General features: G+C 47.3%; 1 protein-coding gene across 2 annotated transcripts in view; it reads left to right on the forward strand.

Annotated features, from left to right (window-relative positions):
- Positions 1-19,888, forward strand: part of TRANK1 (tetratricopeptide repeat and ankyrin repeat containing 1) — a 98,748-nt gene extending 78,860 nt beyond the window's left edge. For both annotated transcript variants that reach the window (XM_047741117.1, XM_047741125.1), the window contains exons 18-24: positions 999-1,087; positions 4,354-4,457; positions 4,568-4,700; positions 9,813-9,958; positions 13,121-16,170; positions 17,047-17,145; positions 18,540-19,888. In XM_047741117.1, the coding sequence (XP_047597073.1) occupies positions 999-1,087; positions 4,354-4,457; positions 4,568-4,700; positions 9,813-9,958; positions 13,121-16,170; positions 17,047-17,145; positions 18,540-18,640 (3,722 nt within the window). In that variant the 3' untranslated portion in view covers positions 18,641-19,888. The remainder of the gene's footprint in view (positions 1-998; positions 1,088-4,353; positions 4,458-4,567; positions 4,701-9,812; positions 9,959-13,120; positions 16,171-17,046; positions 17,146-18,539) is intronic.
- The last annotated feature ends 1,646 nt before the right edge of the window (positions 19,889-21,534 follow it).

The raw sequence follows: 21,534 nt of genomic DNA on the forward strand, positions 1-21,534 counted from the left end.
CGCCCTCCAAAGGAAGCTGGCGTTTCTGCCTGGTTGCCTACCTTGATATCCATGGGCTGGGGTATCCTGGACCCCTTCAGCCCAGATTTGACTGAATTTCATGCTGGTAGTCAGATTTCCACGTCCTTCTTGCAGCCAAGGCTGAGAAACTGCAGAGAGGGCTGACCACGGCTTTAGATGCTCAGGGGAGCTGCAGGAGGGGTGACTGATCTAGTCGCCAACAGGCTAGTGGGACAACAGAAGGGCCTGACAGCTGGTGGTTGTGACAGTCTGTGTCCACCAATGGGGACGTGTCACATTGCTTACCCTGAAGGCAAAGTCTGCACGTTTGAAAATACTGCAGAACCCTGTCACCTTGTTCCTTGCTAAAACCCCTGTGTGGGAGTTTGCTAAGAGCCACATGGCTTTGGATTTTCTAGGAAGAATTAGAATATTCTATCTTCTAATCTGTCACCATAGGAGAGGAAGGTAGACAGAAGTTCAAAAACTGAGCAATGTCCTTTCCTATCCCTGACTCCTCCTTCCAAAGCCCACAGCGACCTGGCTTGGTAAGCTAAAATCCATCTTAAAATGAATCCTGGCAAGACAATACAGGTATTTGTTTGCCTGGGCTGCTGTAATAAAGCGTATTGTCTTACAGTACTGGAGGCAAAACGGCCACGATCAAGGTGTCAGCAGATTTGGTTTCTTCTGAGGCCCCTCTCCTTGGCTTGTAGATGGCTTTTCTTCCGTGTGAGCCCCTGGTGTTTCTTTCTGAGTGTGTTAATCTCCTCATCTCGTAAGGACGTAGATTGGACTAGGATTCACTTGAATGGCTTTGTTATAACATCATCACAATTTTAAAGCCCCTGTCTCCAAACATTCTAAAACATTGAGGTGTAGGGCTTTAATGTACACATTTTTTTGGTGGGGGAAGGGGGCAAACTTCAGTCCATAACGACAAGTTTAAGGGAATAAACACTCAGAGAAGCAAACCCACTCTTCTTTTTTCATTTTAGACTTGGATGACAGCATGTTTGTTAAGACATCCACACCTGAGGAGTGGATCGCGCAAGGAGAGTATTATGCTAAGCACCAGTGCTGGAAGGTAAGGGAAGGGAGAAGTCTTTGTGACTGGTGACCTCATCTGGCCTCACAGCCTGGTTTTCTACCATCATGCTTGTCACCAGGAGAGGATGAAGGCTGTGGTGCTTGTGCTGCTTCTTCAGAAACATCAGGCCACCCTGTGATGAGGAGAGCTCCCTGTCCAGCTCCTTCTGCAGGGCAAGCGTGATAACCCTTCACTGTGGCGGAGTGCCAGCTGGACTGCCATGAAAATGGAGGGTCACGGCCTCTGGCCCGCTGACAGAGCCTTCCGCTTATTTTCTTTCCCTCCTGTGCTCTGTGTTTAAACATTTTTGCTGCCATCCCACTGCATTTTAAAAATAGTCACAGATTGGTCATTTGTTTTTCAAATTGATTTGACATGGACTTGACTCCCAAGCTGAGTCTGTTGAGCAGGGATTAAGCCTTAACTCTAGACTGAGTTGACCAGTCTCAGCCACAGACCACCCTAGTGAGCTTGCACAGCCTTCTTCCAGCCAGCGTTCCCTCTGCCGGTCCTCTGGAAATAGTGAAACCAGTGCGAAGAGCCCCATCCCTCTCCCAACCATCCACATCCCTGCACATCCCACAGTTCCATGGCATGTGTGTTTCCCAGGACACGGTGGTGACGAAGTCTCTACCTGCCAGGCACAGACATTCCAGCTCAACAAACTCATCATGGGCCCTGTCTCCTTCCAGTTCTTCCTTGTGTCACCTGCGGCTCGTCTGATAACCTAATGACTGACGCAGTGCCAAGCTGCCTGTTCCTCTGGGCAGCATCCCAGGCAGGGCTTTTCTTCTCGTAGGTCTCTTTTCTTGATCATGAAGTCCCCTGTGGACTTCTCTTTACATCTCACTGCTTGGTACTGGGTCACATGCCATGCCTGTTGTGAGGCTGTCTGGGAGAGCAGTCCCATCCTGCAGTTTCAGCCCTTCATGGGAGGGAGGTCCTGCCATCATGCAAGGGAGGGAGAGGAGAGTGCTGCAGGTGGTTAACCAACAGCTGAGTTTAGCGGAATGACTTCTGTAGTCTCAGCCAGGGGACTCATGTCTGAACTCTGTAACCAGTCAGCAAGCAGGTCTACTTCCGGGGCTTGGTGGGCTCTTGGCTCGGATGATGGGGGTGAATGGGGCTCCTGATTCACGTGATTCCTCCTCCAGAGGGCAAGCCTGGGCTTGTTCACCTGATGCCCCAGCAGCGTTCAAAGGGCAGAGGAGCACAGGGGGCCCCCTGACACCTGGCCTCGGAGCTGGCCCTGTGTCGCTTCTGCTACGTTCTGTTGGCAAGAGCAGGTCACAGCCCAGATCTGAAGGGAGGGGACATAGGCAGCAGTCTTGTTGGGAGAAGCTGCAGAATTACACAGTAAAGGGGCGTGGGTGGATACAGGGAGGACAGAAGGACTGTCGCCACCTTGCAACCAGTCCCAAGGGGTGAGAAAACAGAATGCACATTGTTGTGTGTTTGGATGTGTCGGCAAATTATTTCCATAAGTCCATAGTATTTACAGGCTGGAGGTTGACAGAGCTCTGAAACTTTATTCACTGCCCATCTTGCTGCTGTTATAAAACCAAGATCCTTTTTGGGGAGGGAAGGGGGGGGATAGTATGGCAGCAGGTATGGATATGAAATTGGAAAACTAGATAGCCTTTCCCTTTATTCCCTTCAGAACACTGTTGGTGTTAACCCAGACATGTTGCATGGGTTTCCAATTCTTTATCTCTTTAAAAATACCTTTTGAAGGTTTGAGTCTAAAATCTTTCTATGGGAGTTGGCACAGATGAGAATGTTATAAAAAGCCTTCTCCTCACCTGATTTTATTTTGACTCCAGTAAGGGACTTCAGGACTCAGGGGATTTATTGAGTTTTTGGCTGCCTGTCAGTGAACATTCCAGAACCACCATACAAATGGCAATCACTTGAGATTCATTCAATAAATTCCTGTTGAACTGTGGGTCAAACATTGTGTTTAGGTTGCAGGGTTGTGATGGTGAGGCGGACAGACACTCAGAAGGGTGTCCAGCTCTAGTTGTTGTAGGTATCACATGGGAGAGACTAGCTGCCTCTAGAACCACCTGTTCTGGACAGGGAGGCCAGGGAAGGCTGCTCTAAGTAGGAGCCTAGAACTGAGGCCTATAGGATGGATGAAGTTAACTGGGCAGAGAAGGGGTGGAAGAGCATTTCAGTCAGAAGGACTAGCATGTGCTAAGGTCCTGTGGTGGGAAAGAGTGTGGCACAGGTCATGGGAATGTAAGGAGGTCCATGAGGCTGGGGAAGCTGAAGCAAAGAGCCCAAGGGAACAAGATGTCATATTCTCTACTTAATCTTTCCCCTGCCCACACTGAGACCTAATCTTTACATGCTGAACCAAGTGTGACTTTCTGTCCTCCAGCCTGTGCTTTGAGACATGGTGTCAGTATTCCTGCTTTAGAAGAGCAGCTTTCTGCTGGCAGGAATGGGGGTCCAGTCAACATTCCTGTGATGCCCGTCTGCCCACCTTCTACTTGCTCAACACAGACCTGCATGAGCCAGGGATCTAGCCAGTTATCTTCTGGAATGTGTGGTGACATCATCTCTGTCCCCATCTCTACCCCCATTTCTGTGCTGCAGCTGTTCTACCAACACGGTTGGTTAGCCATTGTAGTTACTGACTAGAGAAAACCTGTGTGGGGCCCAGAAGAGCCACTGGGTGACTTTAGGCCCATGGCTCCATGTATACAATGAGAAGGATGAAAATTCTCACACATGGATACTGGAAGATTAAGTGAGGGTGTTAATTATGGCAGCTTATAAAAATATATCCCGTATTGCTTTTCCATGGATTCTGGGCACTTTCAAGATTTTATTTATCTGAGAGAGAGAGTGCACGCATGTGCACATGAGTGGGGATGGAGGGACAGAGGGAGGAAGAGAAGCAGGATTCCTGCTGAATAGGGAGCCCAATGCCGGACTCCATCCCAGGACCCTGAGATCATGACCTGAGGCAAAGGCAGATGCCACCCAGGAACCTCTCTGGGGGTGTTCAAAAGGAACCTTTGAGTGGAAAGTATTTGCTGGTAACATTACTGGGTTTTAGCCTGTGGGGCCTTTTTTTTCTTTTCTTTTTTTTTTTTTTTTAAGCTCATCAGCACATTCCTGCTCCTCTGCCTCAGGCATGGCTGGAGTGAGACTCATTGCCTTGTCAGCGCAAACATGGCACATGTGCTTTAACCCTTGTTCTGTATGTCACCTCCATTCCCTTGCTGGGAATCAAGACTTTTTGCCCGTTTTAGGTCGCAGCCAAGTGTTACCAAAAAGGAGGTGCATTTGAGAAGGAGAAGCTGGCGCTGGCCCACAACACTGCCCTGAACATGAAATCCAAGAAAGTCAGCCCCAAGTAAGAGTCCCCGGGGGTCATCTCAGGGCTGCTCTGGTGAGATCAGCTGGTGGGATCTGTTGGGGCTAGGTCACCATTCAGTGGTACTCTGTTTTCTCTCCCTCCTTCAGGGAGAAGCAGGTGGAATACTTGGAACTGGCCAAGACCTATCTGGAATGCAAGGAGCCAAAGCTGTCTCTTAAGTGCCTGAGCTACGCCAAGGAGTTCCAGCTGTCCGCCCAGCTGTGTGAGAGGCTGGGGAAGGTATGGACCCAGCCCGTGCTGCAGCTGGGAGAACTGGGCTCCCTCATCCCCTGCTTGTGTCAGGGAAGGGCTCCAGGCCTCGCAAGAGGGAAAGGTCGGCTCTGAGGACTGTAGGGCAGCCATTCTCTCTCCACTTGCCGGAGCATTTACATAGCTCCAAAGATGTGTGTGCGCATGCATGTCCACACCTGTGTGGATGTTTCCACCTGATATTAATCACAGAGAGGCCAGCTCTTCAAATCAGAGGGGAGGTGGGTTTTGGGATATTCCTGCCTTCCTGTCCTCCACATTCGGTCTGGAGTCTGCCTGCGTGAATGGCCTGGCATGGACATGGTGGTTTTTCCGTGTTCTCAGCAGTTGCTCTAGACCTGTGCCAACCAATCTGGCAGCCACTAGCCACGTGTCACTATTTAATTTATAATTTAAGTTAATTAGAATGTAATAAAATTACAAATACAGTTCCTCAGTCTCACTAGCCACACTTCAAGTGCTCATTGTTACAGAATATTTCCATCATTGCAGAAAGCACAGTCTAAAACATAGCTACTCACGGAGTGGCTGGCAGGCTGGTGGCAGGCCACAAATTTTTATTTGTCTGCAATGAGATTAACACTGAAGATGAAAGTAACCAGTGAGAGACTGTTACAGCACTTTGGCATTGCCATAACGTGCAAGTGGTGATGATTTTTTTTTTTTTAAAGATTTTTTATTTATTTATTTGACAGAGAGAAATCACAAGTAGGCAGAGAGGCAGGCAGAGAGAGAGGAGGAAGCAGGCTCCCTGCTGAGCAGAAAGCCCGATGCGGGGCTCGAACCCAGGACCTGGGATCATGACCTGAGCCGAAGGCAGCGGCTTAACCCACTGAGCCACCCAGGCGCCCCGTGGTGATGATTTTTGATGATTTTGGTGGCGATTCCTTTGTCTTTTTTATCGTTGAGCTATAATTGGCATGTAAAATGCTATCGGTGAGAGGGGTACAACACAGTGATTTGATATATGGATGTTTTGTGAGATGATCACTGTAGTAAGTTTCTTTAACATTCATCACTATACAGAATTACAAAGTTTTTTTTTCTTGTGATGAGATCTTTTAAGATCTATTCTCTTAGTAACTTTCAAACAGACAAGACAGTGTTATCTATAGCCACCATGCTATACCCCACAGGATTCATTTCCAGTGTACCAGTTGTGAGGGACTGGAGGTGTAGAGCTTGGTGGCTTGAAAACCTGTGCTCTAGAAAGCCCAGCTGGGGCTGCTGCATCCCCCCACCCCCCTGCTCTAGGGGCTTTATGTCTCTCTAGGAGGGGGTAGGTTTCCACATCTTTCTGTGAAATGTATTAGCTCCTGGATCCTCAGAGCACCCTGGATACTGGGTGGAGTGGGGGTGACACCTGCTGAGGACTTTGAAGTGTGGCCCCAAGTCTGTTTAAAGACCATAAGACCCTCCTGGTACTGCCTGCCCTGCCCCATGTTTAAAAGGGGATGTGACTTGTTAGGCTGTGGGAGATGGGGATGGGATATAGGGATTTCAGGGTGGGTGGGAGTTTGGGTCCCAAGATTCTAGAAACTAGGGTTGCCTCCAACCTTACCACATTCCCTAGCTGCCAACCCTTCCGTCTCCCATGCCACCACCTGGACCCTAAGTGGTGACAGCTACAAGGAAGCAGCCTAAGCCTTTTCTTCCCCTTTTTACCCACCAGCACCTGCCATGACTGAGTCAGAGATTTCCTCCTTACTCACACTGCCCACCTGCCTCCCCCAGCCTGGGAAGCTCTTCCTCAGAAAGTAGGAGGCATGGGGACCAAGAGGCCATAAGTACAGCTTATGTTCCTTTCCTAGGGACTTCAGTGCCTTCAAAATGTGGAGGCCATCCTGCTCCTGGAAACACAGCTTCCTTGTTTCCTTCCCCTTCCACGGGCTTAACCTCTGGTGGCAGGACTTCTCTTTCCTCTCCCCCATGTGTTCTAACAGCTTCAAGCCCCACCCAGGGGACGGTCTCATTCCTTTCTTTGCCTAGGCTCCTCCCTGGAAGGGGGTCCAACCTGAGCCAGCGTCATGTGGTCCTCCCACCAAACTAACCAGCATGGTTCAAGTTGATCAGTTTGGCAGCAGCCTTTATCAACGTCCTCAGACCAAATCTCCGTATTCCCAGCTCCCACATGTGTGCTACCTCCACAAACAAATGTTTTGTGATGGGGCCCTGGAGGTGCAAGCCTTCCCCCCCACCCAGGGATTCCTTTGCGTCACCTGTTTCTTGCTTCTCTCCTGAGAGTAACATGGTTTCCCTGGAAACCTCCTCAGGCCCTTGCTAAGGATGGCAGGTGGGGACCCCTCCCGTCGGGAGCAGAGTGTGCAGAGCAGGGGAATTTCTTTGAGCCATCCCACGGCTCTCTCTCTGGTTGGGCACATTCTTGGCACCTACAAGGGCGTGCATTCCCACTTGGGGTTTTCCTTCTGAGTAATCAGCATTGTCAGGAGAGGACGAGAGATGGGGTGGTAGGTGCTCTGGTTCTGGGATTGTATTCTTGTGGCTGAGATGGGCCTAGATGCTCCCTGCTCTGTTAGGTCTCTGGACACAAAAGAACCTCATACCTGAATCTTCTTTGTATTTTGGCACTTGGTGTAGATTGTCTAGAAAAATAAAAGCCAGCTAAGATTTATTAAAGGGCCTGGTATATGTGTTTTGTCTTGTTTCACTTGGATTTTGTTTTCTCTTTGGACGTCAGGTACCGCTAGTTAGAATTACGAAATGAAATATTCAACAAAGAGATGGGCCCTTACTGGGTGCCGGGCACTGTGGGTGCTCAGTGGCCAGCAGGTGGCAGCAGAGGGGCCCCTGCCTTGAGAGAGCTTTCCTTCCTTCCTCGCGGGGAAGAGGGATGACAGACTTGACAGACTAGCATAGAAGATGCCAGGGCTGATGAGGCTAGGTAACTAGGTGAGGGGACAGAGGTGTCAGGTGCTGCTGTTTTAGGCAGGGGGAGGGCAGAGAGCTGCCTTTTTTTGTTCTTTTTTTAAAATTTAAATTCTAGTTAGTTGACATGCAATCCAATATTGGTTTTAGGAGAAGAGTTCATTGGTTCATTATTTATGTATAACACCCAGTGCCCATCATCACAAGTGCCCTCCTTAATAGCCATCCCCCATCAAGCCCATCCCCCACCAACCTCCTTCCAGCAATCCTCAGTATGTTCTCTGTAGTTAAGGGAGCTGCCTTTTGAGCAGAGACTGGGAGAACTGCTTCAGGGCATCGCAGGCCAAAGCATCCTTGCAGGCAAGAGCCCACCAAGGTGGGAACATGTGGGAGAGCTTGAAGAACAGCAAGGAACAGCTGGTTGGGCAGAGCAGAGTGAGTGGGTAGAAGTGGTAAAATGAGCCAGAGAGGGTGGCAGGAGCAAATCAGGTAGGGCCTCGACATCCGTGGTAGGGACTGGATTTTGTTCATATGTGACAAGGAGCCAGTGGAAGTTTCTGACTGCAGGAGCAACATCCAAACATTGTTTGGATGCTCTGGGTAGAGGTCTGTAGGCAGCAAGAGTAGAAGTAGACAGGCCAGTGGGGAGCAGTGGCCGAGGCTGGATGATATGGCTTGGATTGCCATGAGGGTGGTGGAGGTGATGGGAAGGGAATTTGGAGAAACATTGGGAGAGCCAAGCATAAAGGATTGTCCGAGGGGCTGGTGGAACTGTGGGAGGAAGAGTGGGATATAATTTTGTGTCCACAGCAAACCCACTGGTGGTTTTTTTCTGTTCATCCTCTTCCTCTTCATGGCTGGTGTCCGTTCCCATTCTCTCCTCACTGGCAGCCATTCCAGTGCATTTAATGTGGAACCCCCATTTGCATGCATAATTGAAGAGCAGATAGTAATTTTTCTACACATACATATTTTAAGCTTGTTTAAATGGCATATTTTTCTGCTTTGTTTTGCTTTGTTTTGTTTTTTTACATTTTCCATGCCCTACTTTAGTGTTAAGGTCTGGCCAGGTTTTGGAACCCTGATAGTTTTCTTCAATGGGCATCCCTGCATTTGACTTATACATTTCCCTAGTGGTGAACGTCCAAGTTGCCACCAACTTCTGGCTGCCACATACAGCACTGCACCTCCTTCTGGTCCTGGGTACAGCTTGAATGGGCCTTGCTGGCCCTAGAGTATGCATGTACTTAATTTCACTAAGTGAAGGTGGAAGCCACTTTTCTTTCTAGAACAGCTGTGCCAGTTTGTGCATTGGGATTCCAGGTGTCCCACCTTCTTGACCACATTCAGTGGGTTCTGATTTTTCTAATTTTGGCAAACTTCATGGGTGGATCTCACTGTGGTTTCAATTTGCATTTCTTTATTAGTGTGGTTGAGCATCTTTATTGATTTGTTAGTCATTCAAGTTTCCCCCCACCATGACCTGCCACTTTATATCCTTTACCTAGTTTTCTTTTGGGTTTCCAGGAGTCTTTTTCTTGTGGTTGTAGGAATTCATTTAATGTTCTAGACCTGTCCAGTGTAATATAGTAGCCATTAGCCACAGGTGAAAAATAAGGTTAAAACTGATGAAAATGAAACGAAATAAAAAATTAGGTTCCTCAGTTATGCTATCCACATTTCATGTGCTCACTATTCACATGTGGCTAGTGGCTACCATATTGGCTAGCATAGATGTAGAACATTTCCATCTTCATGGCAAGATTTATTTGACAATGCTGATCTAGGTGTTGGTGTTTGCCTTTTCTCTGTTAACTTTATTTTAGATGCCCTTTGTTCAACAGTTGTGATGTAATTGAATCCATCAGTTTTTCCCCTGAAGTTTGAGTGTTTTGGGTTTTGTTGAAGACTTTCTTTACCTCAGGGTCACAAAGATATTCTCATACATTTTCTTCTAATAGCTCTCATATTTAGATCTTTGACCTATCTGAAGGTTAAATTTGTGTGTGGTGTGAGGTTGGGATTTAACTTTGTTTTTCTCTCTGTATCAGATTTGTTTTCCTAATATTATCTATGTCTTAGTGTTTTTGCTGGATCCTAACAAACTGCAGAAATTATTATTCATGATGTTGGCTTATTTTTAAGATAAAAAGTTATGCTATGAATACTCTAAGAGTATGTTTTACTCTGTCCTAGATAAGAGATGCTGCCTGCTTCTATAAGCGAAGCCAGTGCTACAAAGATGCTTTCAGATGCTTTGAGCAGATTCAGGAATTCGATCTAGCACTTAAAATGTACTGCCAAGAGGAGCTCTTTGAAGAAGCTGCTATCGCAGTGGAAAAGTAGGTAGTTTTATTCTCTCCCTTCCTCCACCCTGCTCCTTCCCTCCCACTGCCCCACTGGGTCAGCCTGCCCTGAATGGTGTTATCCTGCTCTTCTCAAGTGGCTTGCCAAAATCTTCCTTCTTCCACTTGAGTGGTGGCATCAGTACTGGATGCTCCTTGGAGAGCATCTATCGGAGCTAGAGCTCCTTGAAGGCAAGAGCCAAGCCTAAAGGATTAACCGAGGAGCTGAATGGGAAGTGTGGGAGGAAAAAGAGTGGAATATAATCTTCTTTTCACAGCAAACCCATCATTGGTTTTAGTTTGTTTATCCTCTTTCTCTTCATGGCCAGTCTTCATTCTGGTTCTCTCCTCATTGACAGCCATTGCAGTGAATTTAGTATATGCACTCTTAGTATATGTATATTTCCTATACTCTACTCTTTTCATAAGCTTCGACACTGTGTGATGAGGAGAGCGGGTAGAAGAAGATGAACGGTTTGTTACAGGTGTGTACATAACACACATGGTGCTTAATGATGGTTCTGTCCTCTCCACCTTTACCTGCTGAGTTCACAGTTTTGCTGACTGGATAGATAAAGGTAAGAGCACTAGTGGGCCGTCAGGATTTTGCTTCACTACAATCTACTGGCAGATCCTCAGCCATGCACTCATACCTATGTGTATGAAATGTGTGAACACATACCCTCATAAGTTTTATACTTGACCCACTGGAGGCCTTCTTGAGCCTTTAGCCCAGTTCATATTCCAAAGGTGAAGTGGAGATGGTGGGGTTCATGGTTGACAAGGAATATAGAAACAGCATGCTGTTGATGCCCCCTAGGAGGTCTTCCTGGTGTATGGGACGGCTAGAATCAGAGTCTGCTAGTCTGCATTTCTGTTGAGCAGGAGTTTGAGTCCTCTCTCAGCTCCTGGGAAAATAGGGTGTGGGTTGGTTTTTTTTTTTTTTTTTTGCTTTCTACCAAATTATACACATGACAAAATGAACATATCTGACCTAGATGTTCAAAACTTCAGATTTTTATTTTCTAAGTCAGCTTTTATTAAAGTATAATATATATTCAAAAAGGTACACATAATTCTCACAAAATTAATATACTTGTGCAACCAGTACCTCAATAAAGGTACTCAGTACCTTGAGTTTTTTTTTTTTTTTAATTTTTGGAAATGGAAAGTAGGTGTTCAGGGCCATGGCTGGTAAATGAGCATATTCTTCTATCCAGGTCTTTGGTACCATTATATATGGGATATATGTAATGGCTGTGTATTAGTCAGCTCAGGCTACTGTAATGAAATGCCATACATTGGGTGGTTTAAATGACAGAAATTTATTTTCTTCTACTTTTGGAGGCTAGAAGTCTCAGATCAAGGCTCTGACCAGCTGGGCTACTGCTAAGGGCTCTTTCCCTGGCTTGCAGATTGCTGACTTCTCCCTGTGTCCCCATGTAGCCTTTCCTTGGCTCTTAAAGAGACGAGAACACAAGAGAACTCACTCTCTGGTATCGTCTTCTTTTAAAAAAAAATTAATTTATTTTTGTGTGCATGGGTGAGGGGAGGGGCAGAGGGAGAGAGAGAATCCTCAAGCAGGCCCCCCTGCTGAGCACGGAGCCTGATGTGGGGCTGGATCCCATGACCCTAAGATGACCCAAGCCTAAACCAAGAGTCAGATGCCCAAACAACTTAGCCACCCAGGTGACCCTCTCTGGAGTCTTCTTCTAAGGACACTACTTCTGTTGAATCAGGGCACCACCCCTGTAACCTCATATAACCTTAGCTACTTCCTTAGAGATCGCATCTCCAAGTACAACCATACTGGGAGTTGGGGCCTGAATGTATGAATTTTAAGGGACACAAACTATCAGTCCATAATAGGATGCCAGCTGTGACATTTATTGGGTACCCAGTTATCAGGGTGCTATGCAGTGGTGGTGGGAGTAATTGACCAGGCCAATTCCCTTGTGAGTTCATATGACATGACAAAACCGACTGAGAGCTTTTTTTTTTTTTTTAAAGCAAAAAGAAACTTTTAATTAGTTATTTAACCTTCTGTCCTCAGTTTTCCAGAAGAACCTTAAATAGTCACAGATTTTCCCCAGAAACATCTTTTTTCTTTATTTTTTTCAGCTTTATTGAGGTATACAACAGAGAGTTTCTAATGATGTGCTGAGTTGAGATCTAAGTGTAATCTGAGTATTAACTGAAGCCTCACACTAGATCTATTTGAGTGTCTTTTGAACACCATGCATACTGGGTGTAGAATTCAATTGCTACCTGGCCTGACTCAAAGTGTTTTAAGGACACTCTAAATTTGAAAAGAAAATACCTGGGTAGTTCTTTATACTTGCTAAAACTACTCCTTACTCCATCAGCCAATGCTCACATGTAAAGTATACTCCCTTTCTTCATCTTTATTTACACCCCTCATGGGAAACCTGTTCTACTAGGAAATCTCATGTTTATAGCATAACTCTGGGGCATCATAAGGCACCAGGGCACTTTCCTGGTTGTGATGAGATGGATTTTATCCAATGAGTTCAAAAGCAAGCATGTTTTATTGGATTGTTCCAGTGCCTTGAAAACTGTGGGACTGTAGAGTGGGATATATTGATTTTGATCAGCAGACTAAAGGGGAGCATTCAGAGCCTCATTAATCTCACTCTAACTCAACCACATGCATACCTGTAGAAGAGAAAAATCACAGTTTGGGTAATAAGAGGAAGGTTAATGTCCTGCTGGAATGTGTGCAGTCTCTGTCTTCATTCTTTCTCATTAGTCCTATCTCAGACTCAATGGAATTTGTAGACCCAAAATGATTATCATGTTTTTATGAAAGTTTAAGGTTTTTTTTTTTTTTTGGGATAATTTTGATTATGCATAATTGTTGCCTCTCAAATTGACTTTGAGACCTAACTTCCATTTGTTTAGGTTGCAACTTTATTATGTTTCATTAATTAAGTATACTAACGCTTGGTTCCTTTGGAGAATAAAGAATTAATTCTATCCGTGTGAAATGAAGCTTTGTAAAGATGCTGTTTGGTTTAGGCCCTATTTTATAATTTATATCTATATGTGGGAATTGTAGTTAACTGACTCTGCTGTATTTTGGAGAACACTTTCTATTGGGTGGTAATGAGTTGACATTTGTGTTGTCTGTCATTGTAGGTATGAAGAAATGCTAAGGGCCAAGACCCTTCCCATATCCAAGCTGTCTTATTCTGCCAGTCAGTTTTACCTGGAAGCGGCAGCAAAGTACCTGAGTGCAAATAAGATCAAGGAGATGATGGCTGTCCTCTCGAAGCTAGACACAGAAGACCAGCTGGTGTTCCTGAAGTCTCGCGGACGGCTGGCAGAAGCTGCAGACCTGCTGAACAGGGAGGGTCGGAGAGAAGAGGCTGCCTTGCTGATGAAACAACATGGCTGCCTGTTGGAGGCCGCCAGGCTCACTGCCGACAAGGACTTCCAGGCCTCCTGTCTGCTGGGGGCTGCCCGCCTCAATGTGGCCAGGGATTCAGATGTAGAGCACACCAAGGCCATTCTGAGAGAAGCCCTTGACCTCTGCTATCAAACCAATCAGTTGTCTGGCATCGCTGAGGCCCAGTTCCTCCAGGGTGTAATCCTGAGAGACTTTCAAAAGCTCAAGGATGCCTTCTTCAAGTTTGACACACTCAATCACTCAGCTGGAGTGGTAGAGGCGCTCTACGAAGCTGCCAGCCAGTGTGAGGCCGAGGCTGAGAAGGTCCTGGCCCTGGCTCCGGGAGGCCTAGAAGTCCTCCTCAATCTTGTCAGGGCCCTCAAAAGAGTGACCAACAACGCCGAGAAGGAGATGGTCAAGTCTTGCTTTGAGTTTTTTGGAATTTCTCAGGTGGATGCCAAGTATTGCCAGATAGCTCAGAACGACCCTGGACCCATATTAAAAATAATTTTTGACCTGGATTTGAACTTGAGGGAAAAGAAAACTAAAGACTATTTCTTGATAATGACTGACCAAGTGAAATTAGCCCTCAACAAACACCTTTTGGGCAGGCTGTGTCAGATCACACAGAGCCTGCTTGGGAAGACCTACCCAGGGGTCTGCATGAGGTTTATTGTAGGCTTGAAATGTGAAGATGAAAACTGTAAAGATTTCCACAGGCCTCTGCGGCGTTGTGAGGCCAAGTGTTTGGTTCAGTCAAAAATGCACCTGGTGGCCATCAGTGGGTTGTTTTTGGAAGCCAAAAAAGTCTTCCCTAAAATCTTAGCAGAAGAACTTGAAGAAATTAGTTATATTTTGCCTACAGATATGTATGGCCTTTGTAAATCCTTCCTGAATGTCCTCTTCCCTAAGCATTTCCATCAGAGAGTATTGTCAGAAAACCCTATGGCGTGCAAAGAAATCCTCAAACCAAATTACAAATCCTTTCGGTCCTGCAGATCTGCTCTGAAAGAGTACATCCATTTCCTGTTTCAAAACGAAAGGGCACGAAGCCGCCGGGAGTCCACAGACTTGTGGCTGAGTGCCATGCAGGCTTTCCTTGTCTCCTCCAACTATCCAGAGGAGTTTGAAAAGCTTCTCCACCAGGAGGAGGACAACTACAACAGGGAACTCAAAGCTCTAGAGGCTGAAAAAGAGGAAAGGGGCAGGGGGAGAGGCAGCAAGATGAAGGGAATAGAAGGAAAATTCGGCATGTTGGCACCCAACAAGGACGATGAGAATACTGAGAAGACCCACCTTTGCTTCATTCGGCTGCTGGAGAACTGCATTGACCAGTTCTATGTATACAGGAACCCAGAAGACTACAAGAGGCTCTTTTTCCGCTTCATGAATGTCCTGGTCAAGAGGTGCAAAGAACCGCTCATCCCCAGCATCGGGAACACGGTGGCCCTGTTGGAGTTCCAATTTGTCCACTGTGCGGTGGTCCTGGCCCGCCTCTGGAAGAATGCCATCCTGTGCCTCCCCAAGAGCTACATTGCGCTCTTGCACTACTGGGAGTTCCTGTTCAGCAAGAAGGAAAGGGAGCTCGGGGACGTGTTCTCCATCATTCAAGAATACAAACCCAAGGATGTGACAAGAGCCATTCAGGATTTCCGGTTCCACCTCTCCTACCTCGTCAAGGTGCTCTGTGGCTATGAGAATGTGAACTTCAATGTCTTGCTCGATGCCTTTGGTGAGATAGACTATGTGGTGTCTGGAGAGGCAGAGCGGACCCTGGTGCTGTGCCTGGTGATGCTGGTGAATGCCGAGGAGCTTCTGCAGCCGTACTGCAAACGTCTTCTGTACCGCCACTTCCAGGAGATCCAGACGAGGCTGCAGCTGATGAGCATGGACCGCCCGGACCAGGTTCCTGAGAGGCTCCTGAAGGTGGTCAAGCGGGTGCTAACGGCGGTCAACGTGAAGTCTGTGGCTGAGGCACTGCAGGACCTGCTCTCTGAACGGGACGAAGAGTATCTCATGGACTGCCACTGGCGGTGGGACAGCGTGCATGCCAAGGGGTCCGTGGTACGCGGCCTCTATCACGAGGAGGTGAAACTGAGCCGCCTGCTCTGTGTGGACTCCGTGGACTACTTTGCTGAGCCAGAGTGTGAGTTCGGTCAGGATGAGACGGATGAGCTGGCCTCGGAAGACCGGGACCGCCTCCTTGCTGCCATCCTTTCCCAGAAGCAACGGAAGGCTTCCATCCAGAGGAAGCTGAGGAGGGCCTGCCTGGTGGTGTCCCTGTGCATCAGCTGGAGGAGAAGGGTGAGTGCACAGGCCGAGTGCTTCCGGGAGGAGACCAGGGAGCCTGGGGCCGGGAACTTCAAGAAGGCCGACGTCGACAGGACCCAGTGCGACCTGTGTGGGGTGAAGTTCACCCGAGGTCCGGACAACTATTTCAGCCCTGGGAAGGCATTTGAGGGAGAGGCTTCAGAGGTGGTGGCCATTTCCGGGGCCGAGCTGGGAGACCCAGAGGGTCGGGAGAGGAATAGTGAGTCTTATGAGCAGCACATCCACCTAGAAGGTCATCAGAGGCAGCAGGTGGCCTACCAGAAGTATTCCGAATTTTTCCGGGAGAAGGTGGACCCGGCCATTGTTGAAGGCAAGCTGGTGGTACAGGACATTGAGCAGAGCATGTGGATCCGCAGTCACTTGGGCTCCAAAGAGCACAGTCACATGCTGCAGAGGAAGGTCCAGGAGAACATCAAGAAGGTTTCTGATACGGTGGAGGACCTCTACAGGCGCAAGGCCTGGGCTGGCGGTAAGGGGGTCTTCAGAAATGGGGGCCAGGTGCTGGTAGAACCCAGGCTTTGAGAACACAGGTCAGAGTCAAGTCCTTTGGGGTGGTGAGGTCTGTTCCGGGGATGACAGAACTTGGCGTTGGCAGAGACACAAGTGAGGAACATGTGTTTTCAAATTACAGCAAAACCCCATTCTTTGAACCCCCTGGCCCCCAGTTAAAACACTGTGATTATCTTGGGCCAGGATGGTTTCCTCGGCACTACAGACAAGAAAAAGTTCTGGCTAACTAGTTCTGTGGCAAGGATATAGGGAGAGCGTTCAGTCTTGAGGAAACTCTGTAAGCTTCCGATCTGTTCATCAGTGACTGTTTCTTGAACACCTACTCTGTGCTGAACCCTTGACTAAGATCCGGAGGTGTGTAGCTGGTGTTTTCCTTTTAGGAGGGTTCTTAAACCATACCCAGTATGAATCTTTAACAATAAGAATTCTTGTGTGGCCTTTGAATCAGATTTCCTCTAACTTCCTTATTAGCTATTTCTTAGCAACACTGAGTGGAAGTCACATTATGTATAAAATTAGTGAAATTAGATGTTTAAAACTTATTCTATAATCCAGACACTCCAGTTTAAGGTTTAGTGACATGTTGAACAAAGCCTCCTTAAGAGGTTTGCTCTTGGGAATCTCTATAGGCACACAGGTGATGGTGTCAGGCTAGCATTTCATTGTAGTTTATGTTTGTGCCGGCAGGAGGTGGCTGTGGGTCCTTATCCCATCACGCCCCTCTGGGGAAACAGAGACAGGCTCTTGGGAGGTGGGGGCCTTGGCTCTAGTACTGAATAGTCTGGTCTCTGCTGTAGCCCCATCACTCAGAGCCCTTGTTCTTTGGTTCCTGTAGCAGAGGAAGTGATGGCTCGGCTGGTCAATGTTCTGATCCCTTCAGTCAGGGATGCACGGGAGTGGCTGATGAAGACAGAACTCCGCTTAAAGGAGGAAGGTAAGCAGCCCTTTATCCCAGGGTGATGCTCTGGGTGTTGTAATTCTTGATTCTGCTGGCTCCCGGGTCAGTATGCCATGGGCTTGCCTATGATGTCAGTGGTGGCCAGTCACTGTCCAGGAGCATTGCCCTCAGTCAGTCAGATTATTAGCAACATAGAATCCGAGTGTCCCCATCTGACTGTGAGGGCTCCCTTTAATTGCTTTTTCGACAACCTCTTGCCACTCGTGAGCTGTTATTGATGACATTCAGTCACTACTCACATGCAGTACAGTGACTCCCAAGGATAGACAAAGTATTGAAAAGTCTTCTCTTGGTACATATGCCTGTCTGTGTCAATCATTCATGTAGGACAGTGAATATTTATTGACTATCTAGTATGTATCAGTACTGTTTGGGGCTTGGGGTTATAAAACAAATACATTTGTGAGCAAAGCAAACAAAATTATTAGAGAAACTTGCATTCATCTTCCCATAGAGGGTTAAGGGCTTATATGGAGTGAGTCAAGTTTCTCTCCTGACAGTGAGAATTATCTTGACAAATTCTTTATCAACCAGGAGGTCTTACCTCTTGCCCATCCCAATTGTTGCCTGCTCCTGGCCGGGTTTTATTTCTTCTTACTCTATGTATTTCATGTGTCCCAAAATTCTCTTCTCTGGGTCCTCCTAATCCGTTATACTACTGGAAAATCCTGACCCCAGAGCTGGGAAAAACTAGAAGGGACGTAGCACAAATATCTATGGCAGTAAAAAATCTTTAGAATATAGCGCCTACCGGGACTATGATTTTTATGATTGTTTCTTTTTTTTTTTTAAAGATTTTATTTATTTATTTGACAGAGAGAGAGATCACAAGTAGGCAGAGATAGGCAGAGAGATGGTGGGGTGGGGGGAGCAGGCTCTCCACTGAGCAGAGAGCCCGATGTAGGGCTTGATCCCAGGAACCTGAGCCGAAGGCAGAGGCCTAACCTACTGAACCACCCAGGCGCCCTTTATGATTGTTTCATAAGGAAGATAACTGGTATAGCAACTCAAGTTTGTGGTTGTCTTTAGGTTTTATTTGATTTCTTTGCCATTTAAAGGGTCTCTGAAGTGAGGGCAGAGGAACCAGCCTGTGTAAGAACTTAATTCTAGAGAAGGGTGTTCACTTGGGGCTCTGAATCAGGCTTTTTTCCCACTTTAATTTTAAAACGATTACAGAGATGTCAGGTTTTCCTAGTATGTTATATTTAATAGTGGAGTGAAAAAGAAATCACTATTCTGTACTTTGTTTCCATTTTTTTTATGTTCAGTTAGCCAACATCATTAGTTTTTGATGTAGTGTTCATTAGTTCATTAGTTGTATATAACACTCAGTGCTCATCACAACACATATTTTTTTCCTTTTGAAACAGGTATTGTTCAGGAAGATGATTATGAAAATGAAGTGGAAGACTTTGGTGAGCTCCGTCCTCGAAGGCGACCGCGGAAATGTGGAAAGCAGAGAAAATACTAACGTCTGCACAGTTGCTGCCTCTTAAGCCTTCAGAACATTCCATCTTGACTTAGAATTCTGAGTGCTGGGGCAGATGAGAAAAGGAATGTAAATTAGTTTAAAAAAGTAGGGGAGTCTAGCAACACTTTTGATTTTTTGTTCTCGTTATTTCTCTCACTGGTGGCTTTGATCTGATCACTCTCTCTCCTGTAAGTCTAGCAGTGTTCTCCCTAGAATTTGTTCAGATGAGAGGAGTCATAGTGGAAATCACCTTGGGATGCCTCACCCCAAAGTTCTGAGGTTCTCTGGTGCATCACCATTGTGATGTGAGTCATCAGCAAGGGACACCCCTCACCTCAGAGTTGGCGCTGCTCTGGGCTGGGAGATCCCTCCTCGGATTCCCTCATCTCCTTTCACACAGCTGCAGCGTCAAGTAGTTTAAGAGCTGCGTGTGCCCAGGGTCCCTGTGGGCCCAACGCTGGCCACTTGTGACCCCTGCCACACCCTCTGGTCATCTGTGAACCTACTTGTAGCAAGAGCAAGGTCCCTTCTGTTATGTGTATTAGCCCCTTCTGTCTGTGCGTCTTTTCTGCCCTCCTTCTCCCCATTTTTTGGTGATAATTTTCAGCTCCCTGTGCAAGTCACGGTTAGACTACCTCAGAATGTAGTCCAGAGCTCCTCCTGCATCCTGTGGGCGGGAGCCTCGGGACTTCTGCCCTAGGAGGCAAGCCTGGGGAATGTTGTGGGGGTTGGGGGGGGGTTCCCAGCCTGCCTCTCCAAGGTGGTCCTAACTCTGCCTTGGCTATGGTGCAGACATTCCAAAATGTGTTTGTATGTGGCCCTATGTGTGTCTCTTTTTCTTGACTGAAGGAGGCTACTGCTTCAGCCCCAGCCCCCACTGAGCCAGCGGCCATCAGTGTGGTCCCATTCTTGAGGCCTTTATGCTGCTCCTGGTTACTGCCACCCCCTCCCCTGCCCCCCAGCTCAGCCTGCTGGGACAGCTTGGGTTATGTTGGTCCTTCATTGCTCTGTCTGCACAATGGAGCCAACCTTCTCCCCATATTGCTGCTGCTTTTGCTGCTTATTGTTTTCCCTTTATTGTCTTTCTAAATGACTCTATTTCCTTGTTTCTAATTTTTATTAGGTTATGTTTCTAATTTTTATTCCGGGTGTTTTTTATAAACTTCACTTGCCAGAAAAAAAAGGAAAAAACCCCAATCAACTCTTACTGTATTATCACATTTTTATAAAGTTAAATTGTTTCTCTTACCTGGAGCCGTCCATTTACTTATTTCTAATCTCCACTTAGAGAGTGAAGGGTAAACCCCGGCACTGGTTCTCTCTGGTCAGCTGTTGATGCCGACCCCGGTGGAAGCTTGCTGTGCCTTCTGAAATGCAGTCCCCTCTCTCCACGGGGACTCATGGCTGGTTTCGGTGTCTCTTGAGGGCTTGCCTGTGCCTCCTGAACTTTTGGGATGTGGACTGTAAGGAGTTTCTTCAGGGTTGCCTCTTGGGACTGCCACCAACAAGAACATAGTCCGGGGAGGCCGGAGGCCCAGAGCTGAATCCTCTCCCACCCTTACTGAGCAGTGTAACCTGGGGTGGGTCAGATCACTGAGGCCTATATGTGGGCGCCTATATGTGGGCTCAGAGTCTGCTGTGAGAGGGAGATGTAGACGTGGAAAAGCAGCCGTGATAGCAATGCATATTGTATGGGGTGGCAGCTGCATTTATATAGCCCCGTGGGCCTCAGTTTCCCCTTAGGGGGAGTCAAATGGTCCAAGAGCCCTTTGTGCCCCAATTCCCAGTGGTTCTGTAGGTTGTTGCTATGGGTTTGCGCACCCTCAGGTCTTGGTTTTGTGATATCAGGGTTTGCTTATGTTGGGTGAGCAGGACAGCCAAGTCTCAGGAAACAAAGTGTCCTCTGATCCTATACTTCAAGGTCCAGGAGGCTTATAACTGGGCCAGATAAGTCTGCTATCTTCTATACCAACACTGTCTGATAGAACTCCTTGGAGAGAACCACTTCTAAGAATCCATCTCCTCAATTTGTAGTGCAGCTTATCGTGTGGGTGTGGAGTTTGGGAGGAATGGGATTCAGCAACAGGGTCATTAATTCCCACCAATGACCTCAATCTGCAGGCCATCCCAGTAGCAGGGGCTTTGGTGTCCTGGCCTTGCCTGGAAATCCAGGACAGGGGCTGTATGACCCCCAAGACTACTTTCAGGTTTGGTAATTCCTAAGGAAGGCTCACAGGCCTCAGTATGGGGTTGTATTCATGGCTCTGATTTATTATAGCCAAAGCATGCCAAGCACCATCCACAAAGGGAAAAGGCATATGGGCCGAGTCTGGGGGCAGATACCAGGTACAGGCATCTGAGGGTCCTCTCCCAGTGGACTCACACAGGACACACTTAGTTCCTCCATCGATGAGTGTGACAATGCACATGAATTGTTTCCAATCAAAAATTATTAGAGACTCAGCGCTCAGGTTTTTAATGGGGGCTGGTCATGTAGGCATCTTTTGCCTAGAATATATCAGAGTCATAGCATCACAGAAGGAAAGCAGGTGTTTGGCATAAACTACATTGTTTGTACAAACAGTATGAGTACTTTGAGCTATGGTTATTACTTCTGGAGATGGCAAGAACCCTCCAGAAATTCAAGTTCCCAGACACCAGCCAAGGGGCAGCCTCGTAAGCAGGCCTTTCATAAGAGAGCAGTCAGGCCGGCTGTGTTAACTCTCTCCTGCACAAGGAGTTACCCCAGGCTGGAGTTTTGTCATGATCACCCCCACCGGCCTGCCTTGTGGTCCACCCTCTCTACCACCCACCCCCGCTGCCGACACCCAGGTACCCAGCTGCTGGACAAGCATGTACATAGCTAGTGTCTCTCTCCCCCATCAAGAGGGTGA

This window comes from Lutra lutra, chromosome 1, assembly GCF_902655055.1.
Source record: "Lutra lutra chromosome 1, mLutLut1.2, whole genome shotgun sequence".
NCBI lineage: Eukaryota > Metazoa > Chordata > Mammalia > Carnivora > Mustelidae > Lutra > Lutra lutra.